Source organism: Ictalurus furcatus, chromosome 21 (assembly GCF_023375685.1).
Source record: "Ictalurus furcatus strain D&B chromosome 21, Billie_1.0, whole genome shotgun sequence".
Taxonomy (NCBI): Eukaryota; Metazoa; Chordata; class Actinopteri; order Siluriformes; family Ictaluridae; genus Ictalurus; species Ictalurus furcatus.
This window is the reverse complement of record NC_071275.1, coordinates 7,714,015-7,735,195: the sequence shown is the minus strand read 5'-3', so window position 1 is coordinate 7,735,195 and position 21,181 is coordinate 7,714,015. Positions and strand designations below refer to the sequence as shown.

Here is a 21,181-nt window from a genome sequence, read left to right as displayed (position 1 = left end):
AACAAACATTTGAACAGAAAAACTGTCTAATCCTATTCAGTGTGAGGTTTGAAGCCAAAAGACGAAGAACACACAACGCTGTCAGTTTTGCTTGTTGCGTTGTTGGGAAACCTACCTGAAGGGGGGGGGGACAAAACCCACATCTCTCACTGTCAAAGCAGAAATGTGTGAAGGTTTCAGACAGGAACCGCCTCACGGAGCTCTCACACAGGGATGTTCACCCTTAATTCCAACGCCACACCGCACTTACCCTTCCCAACACCTGAGAAATGATTCTACGCTGATTCACATCCACGGCGTGTGACTGATATTTGTAAACTTTATGAAGCAACGACGTTTCATCTCCAATTCGTTCGTTTAGACGCGCTACTTCACCAACACACTGAGCATTTCTATTTAAATCATTAAATGAATGTTATTTATTTCATTAACTAGAGAAATAAACAGCAGTGCAGCAGAATAAGGACACTACAGGACTATACTTCCGAATAACTGCTTTAACAGAGTGTCCATTTGCAACTTTATGCAAAGGAGTGTGTAGGGTGACGAGGATTGACATCAATCAAAAGAGGAAGGCTTTTATTTTGCTTTTAAACACATGGAAACAACAGAGTACCTCGTTTTTTACTTCAATATTGTTGTATTATTTGAAATGACTTGCTGCTGTCGGACATCCATCTTTAATGCATGAGCACATCACACTAACCAATTTAATCGTACAGATCGGGAAAACAATCACGATTTTATTTTGTATTTATTCCCGTCGTCCTAAATAAATTTATGGTTACGCCACCGCCGGCGCAACACGCAACGCGAGTGTGCTTTACATCGAGCGCAGCCATGATGGACACTGGAGTGCACATGTATACAGAGGTTTACGGTAACTACCTTCACATTAACTGGTGAAACTGGTTCGACTGGTGAGGAAATAACCAGATTATCAGAGAGTTATAACGCAACTGAGAACAGGAACCAACTTGTCCCTCGGTTGATCCAGAGCATTAAGTCTAACTAGAAACCGTAAAAAAAAAAAAAAAAAAAAAAAAAAAAACAAACCATGACGTCTGTGTGTTATTCCTTACCCAAAACCCAGGAATACAGTCGGAGGTTATGCATCAAGACACCACAAGCAGCAACTCCTCTGTGTCAGACCTTTTAACGATTTTTCATATACAGTTGCCTATTTGTATACCTGGGTAACATCCTATAGACGAACCTGTCGAATCCCAAGACTGCCAGCTGTGCCACAGACACACACACACACACACACACCAGCCAAAACAAGTCCTTTCCTCAGCTTTGTCTGATAACATCAGCAAAGAGGATTACAGGATGGAGAACGGGTTCATTGTTCAACTTGCTGAAACATGCACCTGCTTTTCTCGTAATAAAAAGAAGAATATGAATGAAATGCACCGTAAGGCGTTACTTTAAAGCATTTTATTATATACCTCATCTTTTGCTAATACTCTGTAAACTAGAGTAGACATAAAACCCTAACATCCTAAGTCAATCACTCAGTACGTTTACATGGACAACGATAATCCGATATTAACCCAATTAAGACGATACTCTGATTAAGAAACTAGCATGTAAACGGTGATTATTGATTACCTTAATCTGACTAAGGTCATACTCGAAGTAAACACAAATCGAATTAAGACATGTGGAGTATTCCCGTTTTAGTCTCATTATCGACGTGTATTACAGACATGTACACACCTTAATCACATTATTAACGTTGTGTGGGAGTTTTCACTGCATTGTGCGACAGGACACGATCACACACGGCAGTGCTCAACCATTTGACGGCAAACAAGAGAGCATGGCTGTGTCCCAAACCGCGTACTTATCTGCTATATAGTAGCTGAAATACATGCATCTCGGCTACTATATAGTAGGTAAGTACGCGGTTTGGGACGCAGCCCACGGCTTCAAGCAGTCGTCTATGTGCACGTATAGCATGACAAATAATTAACTGCTCTTGAAGTGTTCGTAAAATTAAAAACGAAACACCCACAACTGTATATGGTACCAGAACGAAGATGAGCTGTATGTTGATGCGTGAAATTCTGGAGGGAATGTGGGACGGCGTGGTGCGGTGACGTAATGACGTGTGCTGTTAATCAATCTATGTTCTAGAACATGCAAAACGGGAACATGAAAGGAATATTCTAAAAGCAACTCATGTATACACCTTAAATCACAATATCGTCTCACAATATTGTCTTATTCGGAATAAGGTCCATAATTAGATCAATGCTGTCCATGTAAACGTAGTCAGTGTCGTAAACCCTATTTGGATTGGATTTGTTCATCAGGGAACATTCACAATACATTTATTTTTCACCCCCACACATTCCCTCAGTAATAAAACTATTAAATAAATCCATTATCCATAAAATAAAAGCAATAAATCCAGATAGCAACAAATTTACCACAGGAGGAATGACCTTCTAGCGAGCTGTACTTTCTCCAAATACGGATGTTTGCATCATGTGGTTATGCGATCACGCTCCATTCACAACAAGCAGTCAGAGAGGCACTGGCTCTTATTTCAGTCTGGGGCGAGTCAAAGGTTGCAGCAATAATATGAAAATAATGAAAGTATACAAGAAGCATCCATTTCTCGTTTCTTCATCTTGGCAAGCATTTAATATCAGGAGGAGCTACGAGACTAAATACAGCAAACCGCAGCAGTCAAACACCCCCCCCCACACACACACACCCGACATGAGGTGATATCTACATGTAGAAAATTACAGAATGCTTTTTATCTTGTAACAGAGGAAAACACCGACACGGCAGCTTGTGATGGAAATAACGTCACCTGTAAAATACACAATTACCCCAGAACCCCATGTGAATTTAATCGTGTCACTATAGGACTACAGACCTCCTATTATTGAGCCCACTTAATCCATTTTCAACACAAATATCTGTGTATGGATACAATAGGCAAAATATTATAAGCTTAATAAATTACACTGCAAGACATTTCTGCTGAATAAATGATTGAAAAAGCTCATTTTCCATGTGCTTTTCTTCAAGTAGATCAACTTCATTAATAGGCACTAGTTCAAAGAGGATCAAAATGTTTGCTTCTCAAAATATATATATATATAAAAAAACAAAAGTTTCCATGGCATGTACTTATTTCTTCACACGACTGTATATCATAAACGGAGGAGGTCTGAGCCAGCGCAGCATCTCCGACTGGCAATAAGAAGAAAGACAGTCGGACACTAAACCTTCTCGGCTCTTCATTTCCCGACTCTGAGAGATACAGAGAGCTAGGATTGTCAAAAATACATGCTCCAACTAGACATGATGGAACGGTCCATATTATTATACGAGTTTGTTAGCGTAGAAGCGGGCATTTGGTGCATATGCGGCAGAATATGAGCTTCCCGCATCATTCGGCACATGTCAGTGGGGCCTTGTTGAAAATGCAAGAACACTCCTTGTGCCTTTCGAAGAACTGATGAGAGAAATAAGTTCACACAGACGTGATTTCTTCTTAGTTTCCCTAACAGTTAAGGTTTTAAAATAAAAGCTGGTGTCCACTGTTTGTTTGCTTTTTGTAAACGGACTCACACATAATAAGATAAAATAACCAAGGTTTAGATTTATCTGCCAAAATTTCCCTATCGGTGCATCCCTAATGCAGATTTGTCAACATCCAAACATCTACTGTGTGAGCTACAATGGAGACTCTCAATGTTCTAAAAGTACTGAGGAGATCCACAGCAGAGTGTGGATCTCCTCAGTACTTTTAGAACATTGAGAGTTCCTGTCCACAAAACGAGCTCCATGAAGACATGGTCTACTGAGGTAAGGTTGGAGTGGAAGAACTGGAGTGTCCTGCTCTGACCCCTGACCGCACCCATCGCCCAAGACTGCAGTGAAAGAGCACACAATCCTAAAATCCAGTGGAAAGCCTTCCCAGAAAAGTGGAGGTTATTACAACTATAAAGGAGGGAAGAAATAAATCTAGAACCATGTGGTTGAGACACTCATGTCCACATACTTTCGAGAATAGCGTCATCAAAGACTGCATTTACACTATATGGTTCAAGTGACCCCGATTACGATTTCGTACAGATCGGATATTAAATAAATAAATAAATAAATAAATAAATAAATAAATAGCACATGGATCCTGATATTCTCCTCAGATCTGTTTCAGGCCTCATTCATACGTGGAAATAAAACTGATATGAATCGTATTGATACATGCACGTGCGTCTGCCGTGTAGGCGAACAGATCGGATGTTCCCCCGTCAACGTGAGTGGTACGTCATTGAAAAAGTGCCAGTGGCCATTGACGTCGACTCAGGTGGACACCAACCTCGAAAAACACAACTCTCAACAAGCCGATGTTCTGCTTACCGTTAAAGCAAAAAGCGTCCATTATCTTTTCGTCTGTTTTTACCTCCTTTTCGGCCCAAGCTTCCGGTCACGTCTACCTCAGGTAGTTTCACTAAGTGTCTAAGGTAAACGCAGATATCAGATATGGGTCACTTTTAAAAGAAGATGTAAGCTGATTGTCAAAAAAAATCTATCAATCAGTCAGATCTAGTTAGAACTGGACAATCGGAACTGGGCATCATCAAAACCTGTTGTGTAAACACATCCGTACAGCTTAGGGGAAAACTTCACAAATTTGACATCAAGTCCAATGTTAATCAGAAAGGAAAAGCAGCAACCTGCAAAAGGTGGAGGTTTTGTGATTTGCATATGACCTGCACGTGCAGGAGAACCCGCTCAGGCCTGCTTGGCATGTAAACCTAAAAAAAAAACTAAAGCCTAATGAATGACTCACCTTGCCTGTCTTGTGGTCGAACCAGACGAGGGCATGGTTCCTGGAGAGCACCTTGCAGTCGAAGGTGGCGTTGTTCTGGGCCGGGCGGCAGCGCGCGACCGAGCGCCCGATCTTCACCGGCTCGTCCAGGTAGACGTGACGCTCCTGAAACGGGTGCGAGTTCGGGCGGCAGGTGAACACAGCCAGCGCCGAAGGCATTGATGACGACTTCAGTGTATTACTCCAACCAGAGGAGAAAGGCAGGGCTTCTTGATCCAGAGTGACACACCTTCTGATCTGACACTACTGTCTAGGTTTTTTTTTTAATTATTATTATTTAAGAATAAAGGAGCCGACGTCGCGTTTTGCTCGCGGATCCCAAATAATTGTGCATCATATATACACATAAATATATATATATATATATAGATACAAACTATAAAAATAATAAGCGGTGCAGAAAAACTGGCGGCGTTTCCAAATAAACCGACTACATAATGTCCTCTACGAGCCTCCTTCTTCTTGCAATCCCGATTTCCAAATCCACCATGATGTCAAACGAAATCCAAACTTTGCATCGCCTTTAAGCATGAAAACGTTAATCTAACCAACTTACAAACATCACAGCAACACTCACGATCCGTACACGATCCCAGCTTCTTCGGAAATCTCAACATGAACCCCCTAAAAACAACCTGATAAGCCTGTTAAATAAACGTGAGGCGTCTCGCGCCTGGTAAACCTGTTGGCTCGGTTCGCGAGTCGGTTCGTTTTCACTAAAAATGATTCATAAGCACGATTTGAAGGCCAAGCGATGAGGTTACTATCTCTGCTCTGATATAAACACACACACAAACCAGCCTCTAAACAGATTCACGACTACCAGGGACAGATTTAAATGCTCAACCAGGCCACGCATACAGAATGAAGTGTTTGGTAGGCATGTTAGCTAAGCTAAGCGCACGAGAGCGCTAGCGTTTGGAAAGTAGTTAACTCGATTAAACAGAGCTGAGCCTGTGAGGTAGTAAAGTTCAGCGTTAACAATCCTACGTTCCTAAATAACGTACTTAGTGTGTTGTCCCAGCCGTCACACTACAAGTCGTGAACTACTTAATCCTTGAGATACTCACTCAAATCCGCGCGGCTATCCCGTTAGCTAGCCGCGTTCTAGCTTTAGCGCTAGCTTAGCAAGCAGCCTGTGCTAATAGACTCGGAATCGACTCTCCGTCGCAACAGCAGCGTTTCTGTTCTTAAATCTCCTCTTTCCCCCCCACAAAACTCGGGCTAGTTTACGGGTTTTCACCGAAGTCCGTCCCCGCCGGTCCAAATGAAGACCCCAACGAAGTAAATAAAGCACTCCAAACTATCTGTGTTAAATGACGGGCAATTTATAGTAAGTTGCCCTCCTCCGCAACAAGCGCCGCCATACTGGAATGAAAATACACACAAACCGGCCAAGCGCTGCGCTCGCGCAGGAGTCTTCCGAGGGGCGGGACGTGTTAGTGACAGCCAATCATGGAAGGAATCGGACCGCGAAGTTAACCAATGGGAAGGACGTCCATGTGTAACCGTTGACTACCTTCTTATCAAAGTACACAACAAGACTTGTGATACATTTGAACATTCAACTCAATTCAGTTCTTTATTACAGACCCATAGGTCCACATCAAAAAGTAAAAAGAAAACATACAATCATATATTTACGAACAACAAACATTATTTAAAAACATACAAACTTTCATTCCAATGTTTCCAAAAGCAGGAAAAATACCATTAATGTAATATTATTTAAGACCATTATGATACTATTTTTTAAATCACTTAATCGACACATGAAATGAAACATATAATTCCTTAAGACAGCATATAAAGCGTGTATATTATTAGATGCAAACATTTGGCTTGCACTTGTCCACCATGGGAAAATTCTTAACACATCATTAAATGCCACCCTAGGCTTTTTCATTTTAACTTTACTATATTTACACCACAAGTGTGCCCTATAAAGAGAAAGCTCTTAAAGAAACAGAAAGCTCTTTTTAAGAGCTGTTTTAACATCACATACATTTTTTTTATATATATTTTTAAAACAAAATTTTTTTAGAGCAGGACAAATATATTAACAAGCAGATTAAACACTGTAACATACTAGCATCATATTCACATTCAGATTAAAATAAACATTATTTATAGTCGTTTTCTACTTATCGAATTTTTAAGGGAACTCCTTAAAATTCCTCAGATGAGGACTCAGTTCGGCTTATAACTATTATAATAAAAACATTTTGTGGATTTGTATAATTCCACCTGATGAAAACAACACAAAAAAAACTCAAACTAAAACGATTACAAGCTGTCATATCCCTTCAATAGTTTATTAATCTGTTAAATTGTGTGATTTATTGATTTATTTACTTAATTTAAGCCGCCATATTGGAACGAAAATCCACAACCTCTCACGCACGAGTCTCTGCCAAGAGGTAATGAGTGGGCGGGACCTTCCAGTGACGCACTAAAGAATAACCAATCACAGAAGGAATCAAGTCATAACGTTAACAAATGGGAACGAGTTTCATGTCTATAGGCGTCCGTACATAATGTTGGTGCAGACTAATTTATTTTATTTTATTTATTTATTTAGGTTGAAACTCCACCAAGTGGCGTGGAGGATAGAGCAGGATTTATTATTATTTTTTAATATATCTAAAATGAAATATATTTCAATAAATCATGAAACAAATGGTTTAATAAAGCATGGACGTATTTATATATTGTAATCTTTGATTAAATATCTATTCATTGTAAGAATGTATATGTTTATTGCAATGTTTATTCGTGTAAAATAATATTTTTTCTTCTAATTTTAATCGTCAAATACTCAATCTGTTTATTAGTTTGAGTGTGAAACTGCTGTGAGATCAGTGTGACAAACAAGCTTTATTTGCTGAGCCATTTTAACTTTATTCACCAGTACTTGTCAGATACAGGAATTCACTTTGGCATGTTTGAAACTGCTCAACAGAGCATTGCACCATCATAAACACACAAGACATGACATTACTAGAATTCTTACATTTACCCTCAGAGGATCCAATGAGATCTTTTATATATATATATATATGTGTGTGTGTGTGTGTGTGTGTGTGTGTGTGTGTGTGTGTGTGTGTGTGTAAATTAAATAAGCAGCAGTCATTTATGCAATAGTTTCAGGACCTGTCAACAATCCTACGGTGGGTAGCAGGAGGAAGTAAGAATAAAACCAAAATGTGTTTTATTAGGATGCGTGAGAATACTACTAGTTCCTCTCATTCATGTCATCATCTTGTGATTTTGTGACTTAGTTTTTGGTATGTATTTTTATTCTTCATAATATTTAATTAACACATTGTATTTATTTATCCATTTATCGATATATGTGTCTTTCAGGGATACAAATACAACAATAAAACATTTCATTTTTGGCATCCATATTAGATTATTTGCTCGGATTATTAACAAAATGTCTTGAGATACTAAGCGCAACATCACCACTCGTGGTCATAGAAAAATTATATAAAATGGTATGAAGAAGCAAAGCGAAGCTGAGGCTGATTCTTTCCAGCCCAGGCTGTGTAAAGAGTATCAGTAACAGTTACATCAGGTGATTACAAAGACTGACATACCCCCTAGATTTTTGATCTCCATTTTGGCTGATAATTTTCACACACATCCGTAACATGTCATCAGCAGTGATTGAGAAGGCACACATGAAATACAGTTGCATGTGTAATGAATGTGAGTAAGGTAGATTATTTACTCTATCATACCCCCCCCCCCTTTTTTCAAATGCCTGGAGAAACTAAAAGTATATACAATGATCATTGTTCGCTCAAAGTACAAACAGAAAAACAGGACAGAAAGAACTGTAAAAAATTTTATATGAATGAAAGGGTAACAACTTTTCAGTTGACCATGTTTGGTATTTGGAGGAAACGCAGAAAGAAACCAGTAGAGCATTAAAGACTAAAAAAAAAAAAAAATAGAAATCATGAAGGAAGCCGTCTATTTGACATTCGTATTATTATTATTAACATACGCCCATTATTGTAGCCAGATGTGATTATAAACAGGCACAACTGTTAATTAAAAAAATTGTTGGTATTTCTTCACATGTACTTTATGAACCAGCGACCAAAGTTATTCATGGAATGCCCCTTTAAGAAAAAGTAGGTGGACCCAGGTAAAATAGATAAACACAGAGGAAAGAGACAGAATCTATCATTAGAAAAGATAAATGCTGTAAGGGATTCATAGTTGTTGTTAATATTGTCTTTGAGTTACTACCATATAAGGCACTTTATATAATTTTATATAATATCAGATTGTTATTATGCGTTGTTTATGCTTCCGCTGTGCTGGAATAACCCGGAACTAACAAAACATTCGATTTACATTCTATATACAATCACTTCTCCCGGAAGTGAATTATATCAAGATTTGTGAATTTTCTGAGCAACTCAGAACGTTGTCCGGTATTCAAGGACCTCGGCGTCGTCTACGTAAGAAGCGTAACCTCGGTCCGGAATGTGTCTTTGTGTTTGCGGCGTAAGCTCCACTGCGCTTTCGGTGAGTAAAGCCCGAAGTGACGGTCAGTAACCACGCGAAGAATTGGCTTTGGTATTTTTGGTTTTCGAGTATGGCCTCGCAAGGGTCGGAGGAAATATCGGAGCAAACCGAAGAAGCCGAACTACCGCAGGACGAGGAGGATTTGAGGGTCTCTCCGGCGGAGGAAATGCCCGCTGACGGGCCCGGGGATGGGGAGCCACCGGAGCAGCTGCTGCTACCGTGGGACCGATTCTCCGCCTGGCTTCACTGCATCTGTGTGGTCGGCTTCGACCTGGAGCTCGGCCAGGCCGTGGAGGTGAGCTGCTCCATCTCACCCTGTAAACATTTATTTATATTCCCGTATAGTTCACTGTGTACAGTCCGTGGCCTGTCTAGCAGCGAGCTGGAAGCTGAAGCAGTCATAACTGTATAGCTTAGCTTAGCTTAGCTTAGCTTAGCCAGCTAATGCACTCTTTTAGCAGCACGAGCTGAAGTTTTTACAGTTAAACACCACAGTAAACAAGTTACAGCTCGTTTTACTAAACCACTTCACTTTATTCTCTATTATAGCCCTTTCCTTAAACAAATATGATTCATTCACTGCAAGTTTTGCACCGGTGTTTAGCTGTGTGTGTGTGTGTGTGTGTGTGTGTGTGTGTGTGTGTGAGAGAGAGAGAGAGAGAGAGTGTTTAACGCCTACACTTCTCTACGAGATCCTGTCTGTCTGAATTTCTGTATTTTTCCTGTTTGTATGTCTGTGTGTTTCTTTGATTATATTTGTGTCTGTCTTCCTCGAGGTCTCTCTTTTTTGTCTGTCTGTGTATGAGTATCTTTGACCGTCTGTTTGTCTGTCTCTGTTTATCTGTCTGTATCTCTTTCTGTTTGTATGTTTTGTCTATCTCTCTCTCTCTTCTCTCTCTGTCTATGTATAAGTATCTTTGACCATCTGTTTGTCTCTCTTTTGTCTCTGCTTATCTGTCTATCTGTTTGTTTCTGTCTTTCTCTCTCACTCTCTGTGTGTTGGAAAATCCGTGTCTGTCTCTCTTTAGCTTTGTCTGTTTATATTTTTGTCTTTCTTTGTTGTGAACTCGTCCCGGGTTAATGTGGAACCAATCTCTGTACAAACCTCTGTTCATCACTGATCAATCACAGCTGCTGCTGTGTCTGTCTCTTCTGTCTCTCCCGTCCCGTCTCTTCTGTCTCTCCCGTCCCGTCTCTTCTGTCTCTCGCGTCTCGTCTCTTCTGTCTCTCCCGTCCCGTCTCTTCTGTCTCTCCCTTCCCGTCTCTTCTGTCTCTCCCGTCCTGTCTCTTCTGTCTCTCCCATCTCTTCTGTCTCTCCCGTCCCGTCTCTCCTGTCTCTCCCGTCCCTCCTGTCTCTCCCGTCCCTCCTGTCTCTCCCGTCTCGTCTCTTCTGTCTCTCCCGTCTCGTCTCTTCTGTCTCTCCTGTCTCGTCTCTTCTGTCTCTCTCGTCTCTTCTGTCTCTCTCGTCTCTTCTGTCTCTCTCGTCTCTTCTGTCTCTCGCGTCTCGTCTCTTCTGTCTCTCGCGTCTCGTCTCTTCTGTCTCTCGCGTCCCGTCTCTTCTGTCTCTCGCGTCTCTCCCGTCTCTTCTGTCTCTCGCGTCTCTCCCGTCTCTTCTGTCTCTCGCGTCTCTCCCGCCTCTTCTGTCTCTCCCGTCCCGCCTCTTCTGTCTCTCCCGTCCCGCCTCTTCTGTCTCTCCCGTCCCGCCTCTTCTGTCTCTCCCGTCCCGCCTCTTCTGTCTCTCCCGTCCCGCCTCTTCTGTCTCTCCCGTCTCGTCTCTTCTGTCTCTCCCGTCTCTCCCGTCTCGTCTCTTCTGTCTCTCACGTCTCTTCCCTCCCATCTCTTGGTGAACAGCTGGCTGTAGATGTTTTCACACCCTTAGGGTGTTTCCGAGGCTGAGCTTGATGTCATTAAACATTCAGCTTTAAAGTTTTGAGCTGTGTGTATTAGCTATTAGGGTGTGTGGTATCACACTGTTCATGAGTCACTGTTCTGAGAGCATCGTGTGTATTGTCAGTACTTTCACGACACTGAAAAAACCCTTAATTTATTTACTCACGATCACAAGAAACTAAATTAGAGATTATTATTATTATTCATGTCTGAATAAGTATTATTCATGTATTATTTACAAGATAATGTATAACACTGATGATTTATTATTATTATTATTATTATTGTTATTATTATTATTATTATTGTTCCAATTTATTAGTCAAATGAAACGCCTTGACACAGCTACCATATATTTCTCATTGTTGACAGGTTGCTGTGGTGTAAGAGGAATAAAAAAATTCACGACATGCTGTTTGTTTTCAAAAAAAGAATCAATTTTAATAATCAATCAAACTTCAAATCAAATCAATAATGAATTGTCGATCGTTTTCCTAAGACGTATCGCCGGATAAACAAGAATAAACAGGCTGGTAGACTGGACTTGGACTGGCTTCAGAGATTAGATCAGTCTCTCACACTACACATGGCCAGTTACTGAGTATCTGAGTATCTGATTGGATTGGATTGGTCAGCTATTTTCTGATGCGCTTGTTAAATAGGATTTTAACTAACTAGTCATTTGTTGTCGTTGTTTTGTAGGTTATATACCCTCACCATTCAAAGCTCACAGAGAAAGAGGTAGGAGAAGTTTAGTTTGTTTTTGTTTTTTTATAATGAATTAATTTATATATTTATTTTTGCATATTGTATTTATCTTGCCGGCAACGCTTTGCTAAATTTCTTGTTTGTTTTTTTTCCCCCCATTTCAGAAAATGAGCATCTGCTACTTGTCATTTCCAGATTCTAACTCGGGTAAGCTAAACGTTTCCGCTCTGAGAAGTTGGCTTCGTCGTCTTATTTGTTTTTTCTACAGCTGGGTATTTTGTGCAACAAGTGTTTGTGTGCTGTTGCAGATCACATCTGTCTCACAAGTGTCCAAATGACAAGTTACACAGTCTGGACTGTAGTTACATTTATCACCTAACAGCATTGGTTGTTACAGTAATGAAGGCAGTGTACACACACGCACACACACGCCTCCATTCCTGCCTAGCTGCATGCAGTCTACCAGTCAAAAGTTTAGACACTCATTCTTTATTTATTTTGTTACACACTATAAATAAAAGTTCATCGTCGTCTTTATTTTCTCAAGGGTGCACAAACTTCTGCACTCATCTGCATTACAACCGCTAAATTTCTTTTATAATTCTTTTAGGGCTGCAATTAATGATTATTTTCATAATCGATTAGTTAGCAGATTATTGTATTTTTTATTATTATTGTTATTAACTTTTTTTCTCTCTCTTGATTAATCAGATGGGGGGGGCAAACTTTCAGTACTTTTTTTTTCTTCTTTTATTTACAATAAAATCCACAATCTGAGTGTTACAAATATAAACTTCAGACTAAAACTTTACACAATTGTTTGTCCAATTATATAAGGCTGAAAAGAACCCAATACGCACACCAGAATATTCATTATTCATTTAGGACTGTAGTTTAATTCAGCGCTGTTTGTGCATCCATAAAAAATAATGCATAAATACCTATTAGTCTATATTACATAATAGTATTTATGCATTATTTTTTATGGATGTAGAAACAGCACTGAATTAAACTACAGTCCTAAATGAATAATAAAATCTCACTTTCACTGCACCTTGTGGTTTCTGTTACTCGCTGCCTTTAGACATATTATTTTCGATACAAGCATGAGTTTGTGCTCGTGCATCACTGTCGTGCTTCAATGCTACACAGTCTCTGCTTTATAAAGTTTGATCTTCTCCGTGGTGTTTAATATAAAACGCTCCCCTGCCGTAGAGGACTTAGAGGTCGCACACTTTCTTCCTCAGTCACTTGCCAATTTTTCCTCCGTCTGATGAGGACTGAGGTCATGTTGGGAATAAAAGGTAACGCTGATATAAACAGTAAACCGAAGAAAGTCAGTGTCGGTGACTCTGGGTATTAGGCTAAATTTAGCGGCGTCGCATTACGTGCATATGACGTCATGCGCCGTTGCCTCTGAAACGACTTATACTTCCGGTTAGTTAAAAAAAACACTAGTGATATATTTGAGATGATATTACCTTTCTAAAATTCATACACTAGATGGTAGTGCAGAGTGCACAGTGTAAGTGTACAGTACATCATTTGGGACACAACTTTAGCATTTACTCCTCCGGAGCGTGTTTTTGGAACAGAAGTAACGTAATAAGTAAACGCACCTCGTGCCGCGCGCATACAAACTAATCCATAATGAGATCCGTTGACAACGATTTTCATAATCGATTATTCTCGATTTTATCGATGAGTTGTTGGAGCTCTAAATTCTTTATAATTTATTATTAACGGAGACGAAGTGTCATTCCACATCCTAATCATTCCAGGAGTCAGAGTCTATTAACAATTAAAATGCCGTGAATGAATAATTCATGTTTTTTTTAAAAAATTATTATTACTTAAAAGCACCAGACTGAAAATGATGAAACCGAATAAAAATGAATTCCTTTCATCTCATTTCAAATGGAATGTGTTTCATGCGCTATTTCCTGAAAGTCATCTTATTTAAATGGTCTAGGATGTTAGTGTTTACACAGTAGGAGTGTGTAATGAGCTCTTATTAATTGAGTAAAAACACGGGCACATACACACATGCGCGCGCACACACATTATGATCAGACGTTCTGTAGCAGTGTCGTATCGATCAGAGCGTCGTCTTACTGAAATACGATAACGGAGCGTTCTTGTGAACACCCTACTTCTTATACAGAGATTTTTATGTTTGATGGAGGGAAACACAGAGCAAAAGTGTGTGTGTGAGTGAGAGAATGAGTGATTGTGAATGTCCAGAAGCAGTTTGGATATAGGCCTTTAGCTTGTTAAGTGATGGCTCAGTGTAAATATTTTAAACCTGGCAGGCACAACACATTTAGTGAGTAAACCCAGTTATAATTATTCAATTCAATTCAATTTTATTTGTATAGCGCTTTTAACAATGGACATTGTCTCAAAGCAGCTTTACAGAAACGTATAAACACAGGATACAGATTTTAAGTGTGTGAATTTATCCCTATTGAGTGAGCCAGTGGCGAGGAAAAACTCCCTAAGATGATATATATGGAAGAAACCTTGAGAGGAACCAGACTCAGAAGGGAACCCCTCCTCATCTGGGTAACACCAGGTAGTGTGAAAGTAAAGGGAAGTTCATTATAGTTTTATATGAAGTCTGTTTTGTTGAACTAGTCCACTGCTCACTAAAGGAGACCTGATTGTATGTAGTAATTGCAGTCCTAAGGCCATCACAGTAACCGTAATCCCAGCGACCACAGCGAGAATGTCCATGTGGAATTGAGGTCCGAAACCATTTCCATGGTACTTCAAGCGGCACCGTCCTCAGCAATCTCCAGGCTGCGCTGCTTGGGGTCATCTCAGTGGCAGAATGTGCTTTACTTCAGAGTCAGATTTTAAAAAAAAAATAAAAAAAATAGACGTGTGGCTTCAAATGATGGCCAGAATTGGTGGATGGGTCTCGCTGTGCAGGAAAAACCCATCTGAGCCTGGAATTTAATAGTCTAAATAAAGTCAACATAATTCAATTGCGAGCCTTCACCGGTCAACGAAAAGAACATCTTATCGTGGTTAAAAACCTCACAGGCTTCAAAGCTATCAAAAAGTCCATCATCTTCTGGATCTTTCAGATTAGTAAATATAAGGTCAGAGTCTTCGAAGATCATGACAAGACTCATCGTCAAGACGACGGTTATGACGCTTATGGATGATTACCATCTGTCCAGCATATCTAGCGAAGAGGTAGTAGCCAAATTGTAGCCTATAGCATATGATTTACTACAATATACGGTTTGTTTGCCTTTTAAAATGTATTCACAATTCATTCTAATGTTTTCATAAAGAGATAGTTTGTGCGTTCGTTTTAGTCTTAGTATCAGATTAGCAGTTGCAAACTAAGTGTACTAGTGACAAACTACTCTCCAGAAAGATCTCCAGAATCTCTGCTACTTTCTTCCAAGCTTTATTTTTCTTTGTAACATATCTATACACATTTAATGAGTAAATGGGATCAGTAAACAGGGAACTAAAGTCGCAATAGGGGAAATGAAACAAAGCGTTGTACCACACAGCCACACGATTGAGCAGAGGAGTCGTTCGAGTCAGGTGTTTGGATTTGTGGCTTTACCGTTCAGACCTAAAGCCTCAACTCGCATGTATGTTTGTATTGCTGAAATTGAGGATGAGTGGATACTCGTCCCTCCTGGACTTTTCCACATGTTGTAGTGAAATGGCCTTGATGTGGGATTATTGGTCAGGCATCTACAGAATGTAGCCCATAATGCTGAAGTAACAGGAAGAATTCAAACAATTTACGAAAACTATTTACAAAAAAAAAAAAATGTAATAGTTGTGATTGCGTAAGTGTTTATATCCTGATGATGGAGAACCCCTGAATTAGTTCTAGTGCCACCATTTGGCATCTCAGGTCACATAATTAGTGGTGCAATTAAAGTGTGACGTGATGTCAGTTTAAACGCACTTGTTCCTGGAAGCTGTTATAGAACATAATTAAACAGACAGGTTGTTGTCCACACCCTAGTGTGATTGCTGCATCATTCAAACACAGCATATATAAACGTACCATAAATCACTGTAGTATTAAGGTTGCCATGAAATCAAAATTTTAATATGAACATGTTAGCCTTAAGGTTATCTATAAGCTAGTGTGCTCCAAGACAATAGGTGTGTCCTAATTTGCGTATTTGTGCACTGTTCTGTGCCATTTTGTACTAGTATAAATAGTGCGAGTAGTGTGTTCACACTCAAAATTCCAAATAGAAAATAATACAGTTTAACTACCCGGATGATGCACGTAATAAACCGGAAAAATTAAGTGTGGAATGTTGGACACTTGGTGCACTGAACGGTCGCAGCTTTAATTACGTAGCAGATGGGGAGGGGCTATCAGACTCAGTACATAGTGCATAAGTACATAGTGTATAAGTGTATAGTGCGTCATTTGGGACACAACTAATGACAAAATTCGCATTTAAAAGTCATTCGCATTCAAAATTTACAGTGTCTCTCTCTCTCTCTCTCTCTCTACTGCCAATACGGATCAACAATTTTAATGACCTAATTCTGTGCTTCAGCTTCTCATCAGATTTTCTGCCCAATCAAACGCTCTGTGGAATCTGAAGTTTCCCCGCCCCCAACGTTATAAAAATCCATAGTGTTAACTGTCAAGTAAGAGAAACGCTGTTGGTTATTTTAAAAGTGGGAGGAGCCACACACTATGTCCCGCCCTGACTTCGTGTTTCAGTGGAAATTACATCAACACATCAAATAACGCTTTGTGTTTCAAGGCACTTCACGGGAACTTTATAGTCGACCAAACAGGGAACAATTGTCTCATCTGTGAAGTATCCGGGATGCGGGATGGCGGTGTGTGTGTGGGCCTGGGTGGACGTGCTGCACACTTACTGTATATACATGGAATGTTTACGTAATGTGGGTGGCCATGACGTCCAAGTTTCACCACGAGTGGGTTTGTCTGCATGACGCTCCGTACGGCAGGGACACGCTGCACTTACTCGCTTTCCCTGAGAGACTCGAGAGGGACAAGCTGTGTCTAAACATTCCTACTACCATACCCTACTATACGCCAAAGCAGTGGTATGCCCAAATTCTCAGTATTCATATAGCAGCAGTCGAGAAATTCCCGGATCACCCGCTGCAGTATCGAACCAATGCACACCGCGCTATCCCATAATACAACGGGACGGGCACGGAAGAGCTGTCAGAATCGAAAATGGCGGAGCGTCGGGTCTTTTTAAGTGTAAGTCACATGACAATGCCAACATGGCAGATGTAGTATGTGTTTTATCGTGTATGAGGGTTTTTTTTATTCCATACTCAAATAATAATAATAGTTTGGTATTATTATAGTGTTCATCTGCTAAAAAATGTTTACAGCGAATTCACTTCATAGCACCGCCCACTATTTATTTATTTATTTATTTATTAAGGAATTTTATATCAAACGAATAAGCAAAAAAGGAAGAAAAAACTAAAGACTGCTCTGAGTCTATGCGCTCAGTTTAGATCCCGTGTGTCAAGGTGATTTTATACTCGGCTCTTGAAGACTTTAAAAAATAAACGTGGTTTCTCTTTCAGTAGGCCACTCTGTTTTTCTGTTGCTTTCTGATTCTCTTGGAAAATGCCTGGGTGTGTATTCCCAGTGTGTGTAACACTCAAAAAAAAGAAAAGGGAGGGAAAAAAATTATATAATATATATATATATATATATATATATATATATATATATATATATATATATATATATATATATATATATATATATAGATATATATAGGAACGTTCTGAGGATTGTTTGTATTAAATGACATAACTGGACGGGATTTACTTTGAGAAATCTACATTCTGTGGGATTGGTCTGTATATAAGCATTGTGTAAATGCAGATTTTTCCTAGTAAGCTAGGAAGATGAGGTGAATCCATCCGTCACACCCTGTAAGCCGGCCTACTAATTCACACCACATGCGCGCACAGTCACACAAGCCCACCGGCCACTGTTTGACCTCTCCGAACAAAGCCGCACACAGTCGGAACGTCACTCTTGACCTACAGCTCACAAGCCTTTCTCTAACATCTCCACCCAAAGAACGCCGAGTGCTGACGTAGGACCAGGTTCTTTTGTTTAGCGTCCACCATCACTACAGCACATCCTGCTCCAGTTGATGCTTGACGATCTCCAGGGCTGGGATGTTGGAAGGGCAGGGCGCTAGTTCAAGCTGCTCTGATCTACACGGTGCTGTCCGGAACGGCTTTAAAGCTGACCTGGACTTCCCTGGAGATTAGATGTGTTAGTGTTGAAGTTAGTCTGGATGGTGAGGAAAATATGTCACGGTGGTTTAATGGTTAGAACATTTGCCTTGCACCTCCAGGGTTGGCGGATCCTGCTATCTGCTGTGAGGACACTCTCTTTAAGATGATCGAGTGGCTTTTTTTTTTCTTTTTAGGAAGAAACGTGTTATTTGTACATTTCAATCCAGACACAATTATACACTGTAGGTATCAGCGTACGAGGTGTCAGATGACCGTAATATCTCTTGTAGGAACACAAGCAAATGCAATGTACAAGAGAGGTGGCTTTTGTTTTTCTTTGTTTTTTTAAAAACATCCTTCTACCCTTGAGTATATTCTAAACATTATAAGCCAAGAAGGATAATCTCTGTTATGACTGCTGTTTCACAATTAACTGCTCCTTTCCCATTTCCTGCAAAAAAAAAAAAATGAGGGGAAAACTGTTCAAATATGCCTGAAGAATTCCAGAGATGTTTACAACTGGTGATTTTGTGTGTTTCCTGTTTCCTCTTTCCGCTCACAGGCTGCTTAGGGGACACACAGTTTTGCTTCCGTTTCCGGCAGGCGGCGGGCAGGAAGTCCTCGCTCGGATGTTTTCTGGACCACTTTGACAGAGACGCACCGGTTTGCCTCAAGGTTAGAAATCTTCGTAAGAAGGAAACACTTCAGCAAAAATATACTCATTTAACGTCTGCAGTAGTTTCATATATAAAGGATTATAGGAATGGATATAGAATACAGTGGGGGAAATAAGTATTACATATTTTACGCATCGGCATTTTTTTTCCAGTACATATTTACACATAACTTCATTTATGGACTTTAATGTTGTGAATTTTTTAGATTTCCGGTTTTCTGAAGTTAATACTGATGTTTGGTGAAAATTTCATGTGAATAGCCTCATTGGAAATGTATTTACTGAAAAAAATGTTGAGTATAAACGATGAGTCATGTTTAAGAGTATAATAATTACCGAACGCAACCTTATTTTTTTTTGCCTTTTAGAAAGATCAGGGGCATTTCTACGGTTACGTCTACTTCAGACAAGTTCGAGATAAAACGCTGAAGAGGGGCTACTTTCAGAAGGTGAGTTAAACAATCCCTCCAGGATTTTGCAACGTTGCGATCGCAGAAATGAACGCATATTCGGACGAGCTCGCAATTCTTTTAGAAATTACCGCCGATTTTTCGCAGGTTTGGGCCGAGACACGCCATGTGACGTCATCACAACGCTCATTCGGTTCACGTGCGTCAAACACGAGTACAGTTAAACGGTCTTCTACCAATAAACATCACTGCGAAAGACTATTTTGTGCAGTTGCAATTTTGCCAATATCAAGTAGTTTTCCTTAAATTAAAAAAAAAAGCGCAAAAAACTCCCAAGTTGCATCACAAATTTTGAAGAAGGAAAAAAAGCCGCAGCACAAAAAATAAATAAGTAAAACTCTGTGAAATCCTGTCTGGACTGGTTAAAGACATCCAAGAGCCTTTTATAGCTGAATACACTGACTTCTAGACAATATGATCTACTGGATATGATATGATTATTAAACGTAAGGAACATAATGGCACATGGGCTGTGTGGTTATAGGAAAATAGCTGTTTTAGACAATTTTTTTTTTTCCAATTACAGGATATCCTGAAGTCTTTTATTCCTCTCACACCACAACAAATTAAGTTAATGTTGCGGAATGACCGCAAAACAAGTTAATTCCTGTTAAAATAATCGTTCCTTCACCAGCAACTCTCTCTCTTTCTCTCTTGAAGTTAATAAGAGGTGAAAAAAAACCAGCTCATCAGTCCTGAAGACTCGTACTGACACTGAACACTCCTTCCATGAATACAAAAATTTTAAATAAACATCTTTAAGTTCACCATATGGACAATTATACGTTTTTTTCCCCTTTGTTAAGTAATGCACCATACAAGCATCTATGAATGAATCATTATTATAGAAATGATATAATAATGCACTCGAATGAGTGAATCAGCTTCTGGCCAATCAGATTCGAGAAATCCGAGTCGATGTCGTATAAACACGTGTGTTATGTACTTTCGTATAGCTGGTAGAAAGATGTAGGTTGGAGAACGCTTTACTAGACCTTAAAGCATTACACTTGTTACAGGATAAATAAATCTGCATTTCCTTTTCAGTTTCTTGAAAAGATCCTTAAATATAAGGGTTTGTAAACCTGCACTCAGCTGTATATATTCATGTAGCTTACGCCAAGCTGTTAAGACAATCCAAACACATCTTGATTCGTTAGGCGCCAGCAAGCACCTCAATCTTTACCTACTCCGTCCTTCCTATAATCCTTTGGGCCTTTTTTCCCACGTTCCTCACGTGAGTTTAAACCCCGGTAAGCTCTTGTCTTAAAATAGGCTTGTTGACAGTTTTGCCAGTCAAACCCTTGAGAATCCAGTTCCCCGAGCCTGAAGCCATGCTCCACAGTGCGAGTGCGGAGTACAGCAAGTATCAACATCTCAGACAAGCCCCACGTCGCTGCTTCTCATCACTGTCAGTCATATTAATTAATTAGGACGACACTGAGTAGGAGCGCGTCTAACCGCCTACTAATCAAATCCATAAAAAAAACAGAAACGCAGAGGCGTACTTGGGTTCGTGGAGTTCTTGAATCTGTTTCTCCTTTCAGTCACATGAGTCACTCTTGTGGTACAATAGTAATTAGCTTTCACACTACGAGCGCTCAAAGGCAGTGCAAGTGGTTGTCGTGTAACCTCTGAGCTCAGTGGTGCTCCGTCTCATGAAAGTTCTCGTAAAACACCGGACGGAAGATGCACAATAGGATTTGCCGTTTAAGTACGGAGCGGTTTATTTAGCGCTCGTCGTGTCTGTCGCTGCTGTGTGCTGCTAGCAGCGAA

The 21,181-nt window shown here is 39.9% G+C and overlaps 2 protein-coding genes across 9 annotated transcripts in view; one reads left to right on the top strand and one right to left on the bottom strand.

Moving 5' to 3' along the window:
- Nucleotides 1-6,237, bottom strand: part of slmapa (sarcolemma associated protein a) — a 60,778-nt gene extending 54,541 nt beyond the window's left edge. For all 7 annotated transcript variants that reach the window (XM_053652403.1, XM_053652402.1, XM_053652405.1 and 4 more), the window contains exon 1: nucleotides 4,826-6,237. In XM_053652403.1, coding sequence (XP_053508378.1) covers nucleotides 4,826-5,023 — 198 coding nt within the window. In that variant the 5' untranslated portion in view covers nucleotides 5,024-6,237. The remainder of the gene's footprint in view (nucleotides 1-4,825) is intronic.
- Nucleotides 6,238-9,016: 2,779 nt separating this feature from the next.
- dennd6aa (DENN/MADD domain containing 6Aa) overlaps nucleotides 9,017-21,181 on the top strand; it is a 27,045-nt gene continuing 14,880 nt past the window's right edge. For both annotated transcript variants that reach the window (XM_053652926.1, XM_053652925.1), the window contains exons 1-5: nucleotides 9,017-9,704; nucleotides 12,002-12,040; nucleotides 12,172-12,214; nucleotides 18,822-18,934; nucleotides 19,304-19,384. In XM_053652926.1, the coding sequence (XP_053508901.1) occupies nucleotides 9,480-9,704; nucleotides 12,002-12,040; nucleotides 12,172-12,214; nucleotides 18,822-18,934; nucleotides 19,304-19,384 (501 nt within the window). In that variant the 5' untranslated portion in view covers nucleotides 9,017-9,479. The remainder of the gene's footprint in view (nucleotides 9,705-12,001; nucleotides 12,041-12,171; nucleotides 12,215-18,821; nucleotides 18,935-19,303; nucleotides 19,385-21,181) is intronic.